The 13,621-nt window shown below is 40.4% G+C and overlaps 1 protein-coding gene across 5 annotated transcripts in view; it reads left to right on the top strand.

The window, feature by feature from the left end:
- RUNX1 (RUNX family transcription factor 1) overlaps window positions 1–13,452 on the top strand; it is a 284,318-nt gene extending 270,866 nt beyond the window's left edge. For all 5 annotated transcript variants that reach the window (XM_053310339.1, XM_053310342.1, XM_053310338.1 and 2 more), the window contains one exon: window positions 6,398–13,452. In XM_053310339.1, coding sequence (XP_053166314.1) covers window positions 6,398–6,891 — 494 coding nt within the window. In that variant the 3' untranslated portion in view covers window positions 6,892–13,452. The remainder of the gene's footprint in view (window positions 1–6,397) is intronic.
- Window positions 13,453–13,621: the final 169 nt, after the last annotated feature.

Here is a 13,621-nt window from a genome sequence, read left to right as displayed (position 1 = left end):
GTAAGGGAGTAAGTTGGGCTTTAACTCTATCCCCTCTGCCATGGTTCTAATCCATGGCAGCCCAATTTAGCTGCCTTTCACTAAAGAAAAGCTAAGCATGTCAGGGCTAATAATGATTTAAATGTCACCTGAAGCTTGGTTTCAGTAAAGGCATACTACATATGTAGCCAGCATTCCAATCTAAAGCACATAGAACAGGAAGCAACCCCTATTGATTTCACAAGGGTTTTGGATCAGGACCTATGGATGCTTCCCATATAATGCATGCCCAGTATACCATTGTGCAATATGCTGGCTTCGGCCTCTTCCCAAAGGAATGCAGTTACAACACTGAATTGCTCAGGGATGGCAGAAGCAACGGGAAGCACCCTCTGACCTCTGCCATCAACCAGAGGGCTTCGGGTTGCTCAGCTGTATGTGTGGTGGGGACAGGGAGTCATTCTTAGCTAAATTATTACTGCAGTCCATCATATATGATTGTATAAGTATTCATCATATAAGCTGCCTTGAGGAACATTCAGTCAAATGGCTGGGTATAAAAATCCAGTAAATAAATAAAGTGTAACCAGCAGCTGGAGGTAGTCCACAACGCCTGTATTAATAGTTTCTAAGCTGTCAGTTTTAGGATTTGACCCAGTTTCTGTTTGACCAGAAATATTTTCAGTTGCAGCATAAATCAGATGAATGTTGAGTTTGTAACATGTTTACAAGTTTGCCTGTAACATATCTGCCTGTGGAGGCTAGGAGTCTGTCTATGAGAAAGGCTGCGGGGGGAAAGATCATTTCACTTGTTATTTCCTTCATTTCTAAGACTTCATGTGGATGGGTTTTGCCCTTAAGCAAATGTAACTGGTTTTATAATGAGGCTTTTGTGTCTAGGCTATTATTTATACTTTAAACACCCTTTTGTATACACTTTTTTTGAAGCGTCTAATCTTTATATTGCCTCACTAAATTTCCCTTCCCACAGTACATAAAAAGCCTGAAGTTAATTTCTCCTTGTTAAGGATGCATGGACAAGCTTTGGCCGGGGGCGGGGGGATATGATGTATCCAAGGAATTGTCTATATATACTGATTAAATAATAGGAGTCATATTTCATATCTTTTACTTTTGTTTTTGTTTTTTGTTGAGTTGTTTTTTTTTAAAGATGTGGTCACATCAAGTACAATCAACCAGGTACAGGTTGGAAAATTTCCTGGCTCTTTCTTGACATTGAGGAACAGCCAGCATAAAATTTCATTTGTATGATTTGCAGTTAGGGATACTCCTTTCTTTTCTTTTTTCAGCAGGGCTCCTTCATCTTCAATAGCAGCATGGCAACCTGACATTCAACAGATGAAGCTTCTACCACTGTATCTCCATGCTAGTGAACCGCATCACCTGTTGAATGTATGCCTGTTGCAAACTATTAAAGACACAAGAACCCTACTAGAATAAAATGTAGCAGCCCTATTTGCAGCTGACGCTTAAAGCTGAAATCTGATCTGATCAGGGAGGCATGCCCAGGTGTTTGGTAGTATTGTGAAATAGAAAGGCAGGCAATTATTATTCCTGGCATATCCAGAAATTAAGACTATAGCGTGTCATAGAAATCTTCTAAGAAACCTGTGGAAGTCTATCAAAGAGGCTTGGCTGCTGGGCTGACAAGCTTTCAGAACCTGACACTACACTATGTCTGCAGTGCCCTTTTAATCCAGTCATAGCACAGATTGTTCTTGTTTTCTTTCTCCCACCTACTGATTCCCCCCTGCCCCCCTATATACACATTCCTCTTATGCAGACTCCACACTGTGTCTGAGGAGGTGTTGCCATAAGGAGAGGTTTCTATACTGTTATTTTTAATGCCTTGTAATAGCTGGCAAGAAAGTCTCTGTTAATTGGAGTCTGTCTAGAAGCTATCTTTTAAGATGCCATTATCTCTTTAATCCATTTAGGGGGTGGGGGTGGGGGTGGGGGTGGAGAATTTTTTAATCCAAAGAGGGAAGGAGTTGATGTTCAATCTCGTTTCAAACGTGGGGCCCATTAAAAAAATCATTCCCAAATACCTCAGTCCTTAAATTTCTGTTGGCAGACATCATAAGGTCTTCATCCGGTGGGACTGAGCCACACAAAAAAAGTGTGTGGGAGGGGGGGTATATTTCCCAAATACTTTTTAATCAGCATCAAAAGGTACCCCCTCCTTTTGGGCAGTCTTTCAGGATCACTATAAAATGAATACAAGCGTTTGCCTTTTCAGGAAACATTATTATAAATAGGCTCAATTTGCCCTCACCTTCCTTACTGGTTAGGATCACGAACGTAGAAGGATATCAATCTAGAAGGATTCTTCTCACTTTAAATTAGCTTTATTGTCCCTCAGTGATGTCAACACATAACCATAAGTGATTTGCCACATAGTATTGTGATGAAAAAAAGGTTAACATTCTCAGTGGCTGTGGCTGAAAACATTCCTTTCACTCTGGATGCTGAAATGGGCAAATATTTTTTGTTGTTGTTGTTTATTTATCAGATTTGTACACCGCCCCAAACTTTCGTCTCTGGGTAGTTTACAATAGCATAAAACCAGTTAAAAACATATACAAAAAACTTAAAACAATTTAACGATTTAAAAATAAACCAGAGATTAAAACCCAAAAATTTTAGGAAGCTGAGAAAGCTTGGGCGAAAAGATGGGTTTTCAGGTGTTTTTTTAAAATTGCCAGGGATAAGGAGGATCATATCTCAGCAGGGAGCACATTCCACAGTCTCGGGGCAGCGACCGAGAAGGCCCATCTCTGTGTAGCCACCAAACGAGTTGACGGTAACTGGAGACGGACCTCCTCTCCAGGAGGAGGCAGAAGAGGCCTAGTATCTGGCCTGCCAAGGCTTTCCCTCAGCCTGTACAGTTCTGTGCCCGTGGCACCGTGTGATATGGACCTGGGGGCCCAGGTCCATGTGTCCACTCTCCAAAGAGATTATTTTCCCTCACGGAAAAGAGGGTCCCTTTTATATTTCTGGAATGGCTTGGCCAAGACTAAGTTCTGAAATTTGACATAGATGTAGGACAGGTTATCAGGACTCTGTGTATTGATTTTTAAGCAGCTCAATCGATCTATTAATTTTTAACGCTTTAAAAAAAAAACACTTCAAAAAGTCCTATAATTTTGGATTGTTTCATGACAAAAAATTACAAAAACTTCTGGACTTGAAGGCACCATTCCATCCCCATGTGGTGGAATCTGCCCTTTGCCTTTATTAAAAATGGTAAACATCACCCTCCATTTATATTTCCAGAATGGCTTGCCCTAGAGTTCTGAAATAGGGCATAGGTATAAGACAGGTTATCAAGACTCTCTCTATTGATTTATAAGTGTATCAGTCAATCTGTTGATTTGTAGTGATTTTTTGAATTTAAAAAAAAACTTCAAAAAGTCAAAGTCCTATAAGTGGCTTGTTTCATGGCCGAAAATTACAAAAACTTCTGGAACTGAAGCCCCCCCCCCCCGCAACCATCATTCCACCCCCCCATGTGAAGCAATCTGCCCTTTGCCTTCATGAAAAAGTGCAACATACACCCCCACACACTTTTGGCCAACATTTCCAAAACTGCTAGGCTTCCAGTTCTGAAATTGGGCACACATGTAGTCCAAGATGGCAGGACTCTATATTTTTATTTCAAGAAAATTGGTCAATCCTGTTGTTTTTAATGAATTTTTCCTTACTGCAGTAAAGCTGCCAGAAAGAGTTCTCTCTATCAATAGAGTACTGCACATCTAGTGGAAATGTTACATCTGAATAAACAACTTTAAAAACAAAACAAAACATATGCACTATTCTCAAGTTGGTTTGTGATCCAAAAGGTCTGTATGAGAACTCTGAAGCAAGAGGCGTGTTTTGTGGTTTTCATTTTTTCCTCTTAGAAATGCAAGTTGTGTTTGAACGATATGTCCAAGTTGGTTTTGTGTTTTTGGGGCAAGGGATATGTGTTGTGTCCTAGTTAGTTTGTGAATGGTCAAGAAGCTATGTGAATCCGTTGGGGCTTGTGTAGTCTGTTTTTTGTTCTTTTGGCAAATGCACTCTGGCCCAGATCTATGAGTTTGTGGTGAATGATCAGGAAGATGTATGGATCCTTTGGGGGTTGTGTAGTCCTTCCCCCACACCACACATACACTCTGGCCCAGACATGTGGATTTGTGGTGAAATGTGTGTGTGCACGCGCATGTGTGCAGGGGTGTAGCTATAATTGAACAGTTGGGTTCAAAGAACCCGGATCCCTCAGCTCCACCCCTCTCTATTTTCTTCATTATCACTAGGGATGTGCAAAAAATTTCGGGCACAGAACGATCTGTGCCCGAAACGAGCAATTTGGGGTGATTCGGGGCCAAACCGAATCACCCCCGATGTCCCCTGATATTTTTCGGGCCCGAGCCAAATCACCCAAATTTCGGGCACGAAAAATTCGGGTGATTCGGTTCATGGTTGATTTGGGGGAATTTTTTGAAGTTTTAGTGACTTTGGGGCAGTTCGGGGGCATAGCATGGGATCTGGGCAAAAAGAGTGGGGTGGGGTGGTAGTGCCTAATGGGTGCAGGCTACCACCCCAATTTCAGGGGGATTGGGCAAAGGGCTGATTTTTGGTGAATTTCTGAAGTTTTCATGTCTTTGGGGCAGATTGGGGCAGAAAGTGGGGACTGGGGCAGAATAGTGGGGTGGGGTGGTAGTGCCTAATGGGTGGAGGCTACCACCCCAATTTCAGGGGGATTGGACAAAGGGCTGATTTTTTGAGAATTTTTGAAGTTTTAGTGACTTTGGGGCAGTTTGGGGGCAGAAAGTGGATCTGCCCCAAAAGAGTGGGGTGGGGTGGTAGTGCCTAATGGGTGGAGGCTACCACCCCAATTTCAGGGGGATTGGGCAGAGGCCTGATTTTTTGGGAATATTTGAAGTTTTGGTGTCTTTGGGGCAGATTGGGGGCAGAAAGTGGATCTGCCCCAAAGGAGTGGGGTGGGCTAGTAGATAGTGCCTAATGGGTGGAGGCTACCACCCGTCCCCAATTTCAGAGTGATTGGGCAGAGGGGTGAATTTTGGTGAATTCTGAGGTTTGTCTTCATAAGGTGAAGTGTGCTAAATTGATTACTTCCTCATATTCATAGTAATTGAGAGTGTGAAAAAGTGAAAGTGGGGTCATGAGAGTTGTCTAATTGAAAAAAATCTCATTTGCTATGATAGAATGAGAATTCACACCTCAGAAAACCGAACCGAATCACCGAATTCCCGAATTGCACACCCCTAATTATCACCCTCACTCCGAGGGGTTGTCGGGGAGAGAGGCGAACATGGGCCCCCTTTGCCCAAGCTGTGTGTGTGTGTGTGTGTGTACGCTGAGAGAGAGAGAGAGAATGTTTATTTTGTGAGGGGGATGACCCGTAAGCTCATTAGGTCCAAGGTCCAACATTAACTAGCTGCACCTCTGGTTCCATGCTGCCACGGTGCAGTTGATCATCTCAGGTGACTAAATGCAGAGAAAGCTAGAGCTCCTACATGTTTAATTGTGAAAAAGATGAAACTTTAGCCAGTGGAACTTGCTGAGCAAGAGCGAGATAAACTTGCCAGAATTTGCTTTTCAGTGCGGCTGCGCAAGAGTTCCACCCTCCTTTTGGTCACCCACTGTGTAGGCTAGTCTTTTCAGGGTAAAAGTAGTTTCAGTTCTGGCAGGCCAAATATAGCCTGCTGGCCTTACGTAAGCTACTTGTCTATATTAATATTAAATAACTTTTCAACTTGATTGTTGAGATTACAGCTGGGTATTTTCAAAGGTGAGTAGAGGCATTAACCTCAAGTTCTTGCCATGCATCACTAGATACATATTCTCAAGATGTATATCTGTGGTTATAAAATATGCAAGGAAAAAAATCTATTCCCTAGAGCAGGGGTAGGCAACCTTGGCTCCCCAGTTGTTGTTGAACTACAATTCCCACCATCCCATCATCATGATGGGAGGTGTAATTCAACAACAGCTGGAGAGCTGTTTTCTTACCCCTGCCTTAGAGAATATGGAATTCCCGTTCATTCTTAATCAAACTCCAAGAGCTCTGGATACAAGCAATGTTACAATTGCTTAATTGTTAATAGACTATTCCAGGGATGGGGAACCTTGGCACTCCAGCTGTTTTTGGACTACAACTCCCATAATCCCCAGCCACAGAGGCCAGTAGCTAGGGATTATGGGAATTGTAGGCCAACATCTGCAGGAGTGCCAAGGTTCCCCATCCCTGGAATATAATTTGCTTTTCACTTTTGATGTATGGTAGCTCATTATAATTGGAGTTAAGGTCTCAATTAAAAACTCAAATATAGTGTAATTAATCTTATATGTCTTATTATTTACAGCATTTTCTCTGTCCTCTTCCCCAAACCAGGTGCATCTGACTTAACAGCATTCAGTGATCCAAGAGTAGGAATTGATCGTCCTTTTCCTGCAATTCCTTCCATTTCTGATCCTCGCATGCACTATCCCGGAGCGTTCACCTACACTTCAACACCTGTCAGCTCAGGAATAGGAATTGGTATGTCTGCTATGACCACTGCCACAAGATACCACACTTATCTACCCCCTCCATACCCAGGTTCTTCTCAGGCTCAAGGTGGCCCATTTCAGACCAGCTCTCCTTCTTATCACCTCTACTATGGAACATCAGCAGGATCATACCAGTTTTCCATGATGTCTGGAGGAGATCGGTCACCCCCACGTATCCTTCCTCCTTGCACTAATGCTTCCACAGGATCTACTCTCCTCAATCCCAATCTTCCAAACCAAAATGATGTTGTGGACACAGAAGGCAGTCATAGCAACTCCCCTACCAACATGGGGACCACAGCAAGGCTAGAAGAAGCAGTATGGCGACCATATTGAATTATTAGTACAGATGTTCTATCTGCTGATGACCATATTTTCCCATGAACAGCTGAGAGTGCTGCCATGTTTATGTATCATACTGAAAAGCAATCAATCCAGAAGTCAGTATTTTCCAGGAATGGTGTCATGGTGTTATCCAATTGATTTTGGTCAGTGAGGTGATAACATTCCAGAAACGTGCACTCATCCAGGGGCTGAACTTCTGAAAATGAGAACATTTGAGATGGTAGTACTCACTTTATCTGTAGATATGGGGAAGGATAGATATTTGTCAATATGTTTCCAGAGCTTGCAATTTCAAACACAGTTTTGGAGCTCATCAAAGCTTTTAAAGAGTGTTTTGTTTGACATTTTGTTTGGAGGCTTAAAGCCTAACACAATCTTCATGAATTTAAACAATCATTTTAACATGTTAGTTAAAAGGAAGTATAGGAAGATTCTCAGAGAAAAACTGTGAATACTTCTGATTTAGCAATGCTGTGAATGAGAAGTTTTGTATCCTGGAATTAATTTTTTAACCAAGTTGTATATTCCAAAGAGTATGGGAATTCTTTTTATTTTTTATTATTTGTTTAGGATGCAACTCATCCTCTTTTGCATATCATTTTTTAAATTTTCTTTTTTGGCACCTTAAAAATGGCGAAAAAGATCTAATCTTTTAAAAATGTGCTTGCTTTTCTCGTATTTTGCCTGCTGAAGGCATCAATCCCCATCCCCACCCCTTCCAGGGAGGTAATTTAATTTTTCCTTTAATATAAAAGAGTGACAGCCTTGAATCCTTTTCAACTACTGAAAACATATATGATGAGTTACTCGATATTTATGCTCAGCATTGACTTTTTGTGTGTGATACCTTTTATTATTTAAATATGCTTAAGGAGAAGCACATGCATTTTTGTAGCAACCAAAGTTTAAAACTATCCCATATAAAATGACTGGAATAATTATGGGTAATGTGACTTTTAATTATTTAGAAGTATTGTTTACATTTAGCTCCATTTCACTTTTCATCAGTCATTTAATACCCAGTGAGGTCATTTTTGTCCATTTGAAAACCCAGAATTATGTTCAATCTTAGTATGATGGAAATATTTTGGTTTGAATATCTGTGTGTCTCCACTCAACAAAATTAAGAACTTTGCACCAGATTTTACCACTGTTTTGTCCTGATGATTTTAACAGAAGTGGTGACTTGGGGGAAAGAAGTTCAGAGTTAGCATTCAGAGTTTCCAGCACAGCAGGATGTTACGTTCCATGCACCAACATTGAAAGGCACTAGCAGGGAAAAGTAAAACCAGTCACAGCTGTATATCCAGAATGCCACAGAGGTTGGTAACTTCCAAGCCTATATATTATGGGCAAAATCTGACAAAATACCAGACATTCTACTCTGCTCTAGTGAGAAATGCAAGAATTTGTTTCAGGCTGTGATCCTAAGCAAGATCATTGGGACACAAGTTCCACTGAAATCAATAGGACTTAGGCCACACTTGGTGTGGCTCAGAGTCAAAATAACTGTACAGAGATTTGGGGTGGGGGGGGCGAGCAGCCTCAAGATATTGCAAGTGTGAGTGCAGAAATAGCATGGGAGTTGCTCAACCCTTTCCATTCCAGCTTTTGATTCTTTTCACCCCAGTTTGACGCTCCTTGCTGAAGAAATCCCCCCACCCCACCATGGATTAGAAAGCAGCCTGGGGAGCGTTTGGAATGGAAAAATGACAAAGGGGGGAGAGTTAAGCATCCCCTCCCACACACTTTTCTTCTATTCAAATTGCAAGTTGCTTTTGATTTCGCCCCATACCCCGCCACTGATATGCTACATATGACTCCTTTTCGCATCTAGACTAGGTCTTGGTTCCAGGATTTGGAAGAAGCCAGAATATGCAGCATCTTGCAATACTGAGCCCATAGTTTGGAAGGAAAGGTAGAATAATATTCAGAATGGGTACATGGGATAATCCACCCTATAGCCTTCTTCTTTTTCATGATAGCTCTACTAGAGTGTTGTTCTGGAACTATCACTGTTGTCTAATAATACACCTCAAAAATATCAGACATCACTGTACATTTTAAGGCACTATTTTATTTGAGAGTTTGGCCTTAATGCAATTGTTCTCATTAAATGAAAACTGCTGAAGTTAACAGATTCACAATTATCTTCTGATTAATAATAATTAATGGGCCTTCTTTAAAATGTTGGAACAATTGTAGGTCAACTCTTCTGAGTATTTGAAAGCATGCCTTTCAGTGTTGGGTGTTAAAAAAATTAATAAAGGATTTGGTTTAGAAAGATCCTTAGCTGCAGGCAGCAGAACAGCTGGACTTATTTAAAATATTTGTTTCTTTATATATATATATATATATATTTGTAGAATTTTGCTTTTGCATTATTTGTGTGTCTGATGCAGTAGCACTTTGGTATAAAATGTTACAGAGTGAAGCAGCTCATGTCATCAGTGAGGTCAACTCTCTGCAGAAAATTATTCCAACTAACCTCAGTCAAAGCTCAAAAGATTATACAATGTAATTTTTATCCCTTTCACTTTAATATATTATTTATCTATTCGAGATAAATTTCATGTGCTTTGTAAGTGGTTGTTTTGCAACTGGAAGATAAAAATTTGCTTTAAAAAAACAACCACATTTGGAAGATACAAGACAATTCAAATGGAAAAGACTTCCAAAATAGCAAATCGTACAAAACTGTTACAGTCACGTTCTTTGATTTCTCAAGTATTGATTTCTTATGTCTCAGTGACATGTAAATCCTTTTACAGGATTAAACTTAAAACACAATGCATTTCCTTTTGTGCTGCATGTGCTTATTGCGAGCTTCCATTTAGATGGAGAAAGGCATTGGTTTACTGAAGATGTCCGTGACAAAGGCCAAGGTTTCTACGCTCTGTGATTTATGCCATTCTATCCAGTTAAAAGAATTCACTGTCTAGGCACCTGTGCTATGGATGATTTTGCTTATCAGTCCCTTCCACAGATGGAGCCATATGAGCATAGTGAGCAGCATTACTAGGGTAGATAATAATGAGCTTGAGCAGGACAAGAGTCTGAGAGAGGCTGCAGTTTTTTGAACCCTAGAGCTGCCAGCCAAGTTGGCATTAAGGAGGCAAAAGGCCATGTCTAAGCACTGCATATTCATACAGAGAGCTGCACTAAATGTGTGTTTCTCCAGATAGGTCAGTTTCATTTTATGGCCATTCTATACTCTTTTTACCCTACTCTATTGGTATATCATCAACATTCAAAATATGAGAAGGCTAACACATAAAGGACAGAAGAGTTACTACCACTCAGCCTAGATAACTGCATTGAACATTTTACCTTTTACAGTATATAAATAATAGTAGTAGAATACTACCATTAGTATACTACTATTATCAAGCGGTATATAATTCATAGTAGTAGTATTAGTGCCTACATCTACCTTCCATTCAGTCTTGTGTTCTGGAGCTCCTGCTTGCCTTCCTGGAGTGCTGTTTTCAAGCATTCCCTAGATTAATGGCAATATATCAGTTACTTCTCCCTTCAGCCTTCACCGTGTGGAGTCTTCATTATCCCTGCAGAACTCTGCATTTAATATTTAACATGCTAGGACCACCATCCAGACACACACCATTCATTGCTCATTTTTTTCCAGGAAACTAACCAGATCTGCCTTTCAAAAAGCACTTCTTCTCATGGCTTAATGTCAGTAAATCCTGAGGTCAGAATATCCTAAATATGGTTAATCCTAAATTAATGCCATAGGTTTCAATAGAACGTCAGAGGGAAGGTACTTGGGACTAAGAGACACCAAGAATGGCGTACATAACACATCTCTGAGATGGTTTGGAAAAGATCTCTCCATTGGGGATTAATTTTGCAAGGTATTGATCATAATGGCTGACTTGATTGGTGTGCAGCCCTCCATCACCCCTGAGTTGCTGCAGGCTCCCCACTTCAGAACCAGCGGCTCTCTGAGTAGCAATACTGCAGTTTCCCCCATTCGTCGCAATAGGAAAAACAGCAAGAGCACTGTTTGTGGAACCCCTGGTTCTGAACAGTAAAGGGCTGTTGACACAGCTGCCCTGGGGAGGAGCATTACAGAGATGCAATGCTGTGCATCATGTCAGCCACTAGGTTTTATCCTACAGAACACTTCTCTGTGTTTAATCACATAAATCGAGTCACAGGTGGATTCATGAAGTCATGGCTCTTAAAAGGCTAAAGCTTACTTCCATGTCCTTCTGGGACTGTACCACTTAGAATGTGTTGTCTTCTGAAATGGTACAGCCCCATGTAGATTGGTTCTAAATTGGGGCCCCTTGAGGAGATACAAGTAGTTGGAGGTACTAGCTACTTCCAGTCCAGTTTTTCAGAATGTTTCTGGCGAGCAACAACCAACCCTTCAGCCCATTTGAAGAGAAGCAGCAGAACAAGCCCATCTCTTTCACAGCATTTTGACCTGTGTTAGGCTGCTGCCCGTTGGACCTCTTGCTGGTGTGACAGCAGCACTCCCTGCACTTAAGCATGAGCACAACCAGCTAAGCCACCTGTCTTAACCATCTTTGTAAAAGTTTGAACCATATTTCTTGTATTTAAAAAGTCCCTCTGGAGCATATTTTCAGAACAGCAGACCTAAAGCATTCCAAGCCAGCCACTGCCAGAGACAGATTACTGGATTAAATGAAACTAGTTTCTGAAAGGTTGTTCTTCTAGTTGACTGATCACATACTTAAACACATGGTTCAGGGTTTATCTTTTTTTAAATGCTGGATCAGGACCAGCAAGCTAATTACCAATTAGAACTACAATTGAGCAGGATCACTGCAGATGGGAAAACTTTTATTATCCATGTATAACCCAATTAATGAGAGATTAATTACTTTGTAATCCTAAAAGAACCCCTGTTCCTGTTTGAATCATTTATTTTTATTCTCTCCAAGAGAGAAGTTTGGGTGTTCCCTTTATGCAAAATATTGCTGGGTTTGAAAATTCTATCATAAGCAGTGCCATCAAACAGGTGTTGACGATAGTGGTGAATACTGAGGAATCTCTCTTTTATTTAAGTGTACAGCATACTTCACAACCCGGTTAAGCTGAAGCAGCAGGATTTAAAGCAACAGTTTGACTTTAGATGAGCTCAGCTGGCTTAAGTTTAAAAAGGAAAAGGTAAAAACCAGCTAGGTTCACCACTTTGTGTTGGAGATCCTGAACATATTTATTAACAAATACATCTCACTAAAATCACTGTCTGACACTTACTTTTGTGTCACGCAGTTGGCATGATGTTTGCATTTGTGCAAATGCAATATTACTAGGCTGACATATTCTTGTAAGTAAGCCAGTGGGACTTACTTTCAAGTGATTGTGTTTAGGATTGAATAAACCCTTTAACACTGCTCTAGAAGTAATATTGCCCCACATTCTAATGCAGCAATGCAAATAAAGTTGATTTATTTCTGAGTGCTAAGCTTATAAATAGATTGTCCCCTTAAACTTATTTTCCAGAGATGTCCCACAATGAAATTGATGTATGTTCTTAATTTCTTCTGCCCTCAAAATATTCATTACTTTCCACCAAAATATTTGTTATTGATTGCTCAAAAATTCTTGTTTATAACAATTCTGTTTATAAACATTTTATTATATTATAAGGCTTTTTTATGCCTTACAACATTGTTCTTAATTTTGCTAGGTCAATACTATCCACTAGTTTCTTTCTCCCCCCCCCCCACCTGTTTATTGTAAAAGGGTTGTGTCAGGAGACTTAATTGCATTTATGTGTGTAAATAGGTTTTAACGGCTTCATAGAAAAATATTGTTAATGCTTCTAAGTATTCAACAGTTTTCATTTGCTGCATCTTTTCTAAACTTGCCTTTGCTAAATACTGTAGAAAACATGTTTTTTTCCAACAATTATTCTAGATTTCGAGATTAACTATTTTAGTTACTTTGTAAAACAGTTACAGCATGGTTTTGTATGGCACATCAAAAAAAAAACTCTTCACTTTTTTGTTGTAAGAGAAAGTGAATGTGCAAACAACTGTGGGTTATTTGTGGTATTCTGGATGTAACAGATACAGTGTCAGAAAAAAACCATGTTTCAGTGAGAAATGATTATGTGGTAAGTCTGATGGGTGAGCACAATGGCAAATTGGGCCTTTTGGACACACTTTGGATGTGTGAGTTCAACATTTTCTGAGTGTATTTGCAACCAACTGGTGCTGTGTACTGGAATTGCCACAACTTCTCCGGATACTGTCATACAGATCGCTTTCAAAAGGGGAATTTATTTTTTCTCAAATGATAACCAGGTGTTTTAACTAGGAAGGGAACAGGAGTCTATTCCCCCCACCCCCCATCTTAGATACCGTATCCAAGCAGGCACTTCCTCTACATAGCAAGGTCAGGGTGTCCAGGAGAATTCATTGTCACGAGCATGCAGAGCAGCTGGACTGCTGCATTAGTTCTAATGGAAACTTGCTTTCTTTGTACCACAACGTCTTCTGTAAATTCAATATTATAATTAGTGTGAATGGCAAATAAATTGTTTGAGAATTATACAGGCCTTGGCTTGGTTCATTATTAAACTGAGCAATGTCAACTTGATATTTGGTAGCCTAAATGCTCCTTAGTAACTTTAAGTGGCGCAGCGGGGAAATGCTTGACTAACAAGCAGAAGGTTGACGGTTCAAATCCCCGCTGGTACTATATCGGGCAGCAGTGATAT

Source organism: Hemicordylus capensis, chromosome 3, assembly GCF_027244095.1.
Source record: "Hemicordylus capensis ecotype Gifberg chromosome 3, rHemCap1.1.pri, whole genome shotgun sequence".
Taxonomy (NCBI): domain Eukaryota; kingdom Metazoa; phylum Chordata; class Lepidosauria; order Squamata; family Cordylidae; genus Hemicordylus; species Hemicordylus capensis.
Note: the sequence above shows the minus strand (reverse complement) of the source record. Positions and strands in the feature narration are given on the sequence as shown.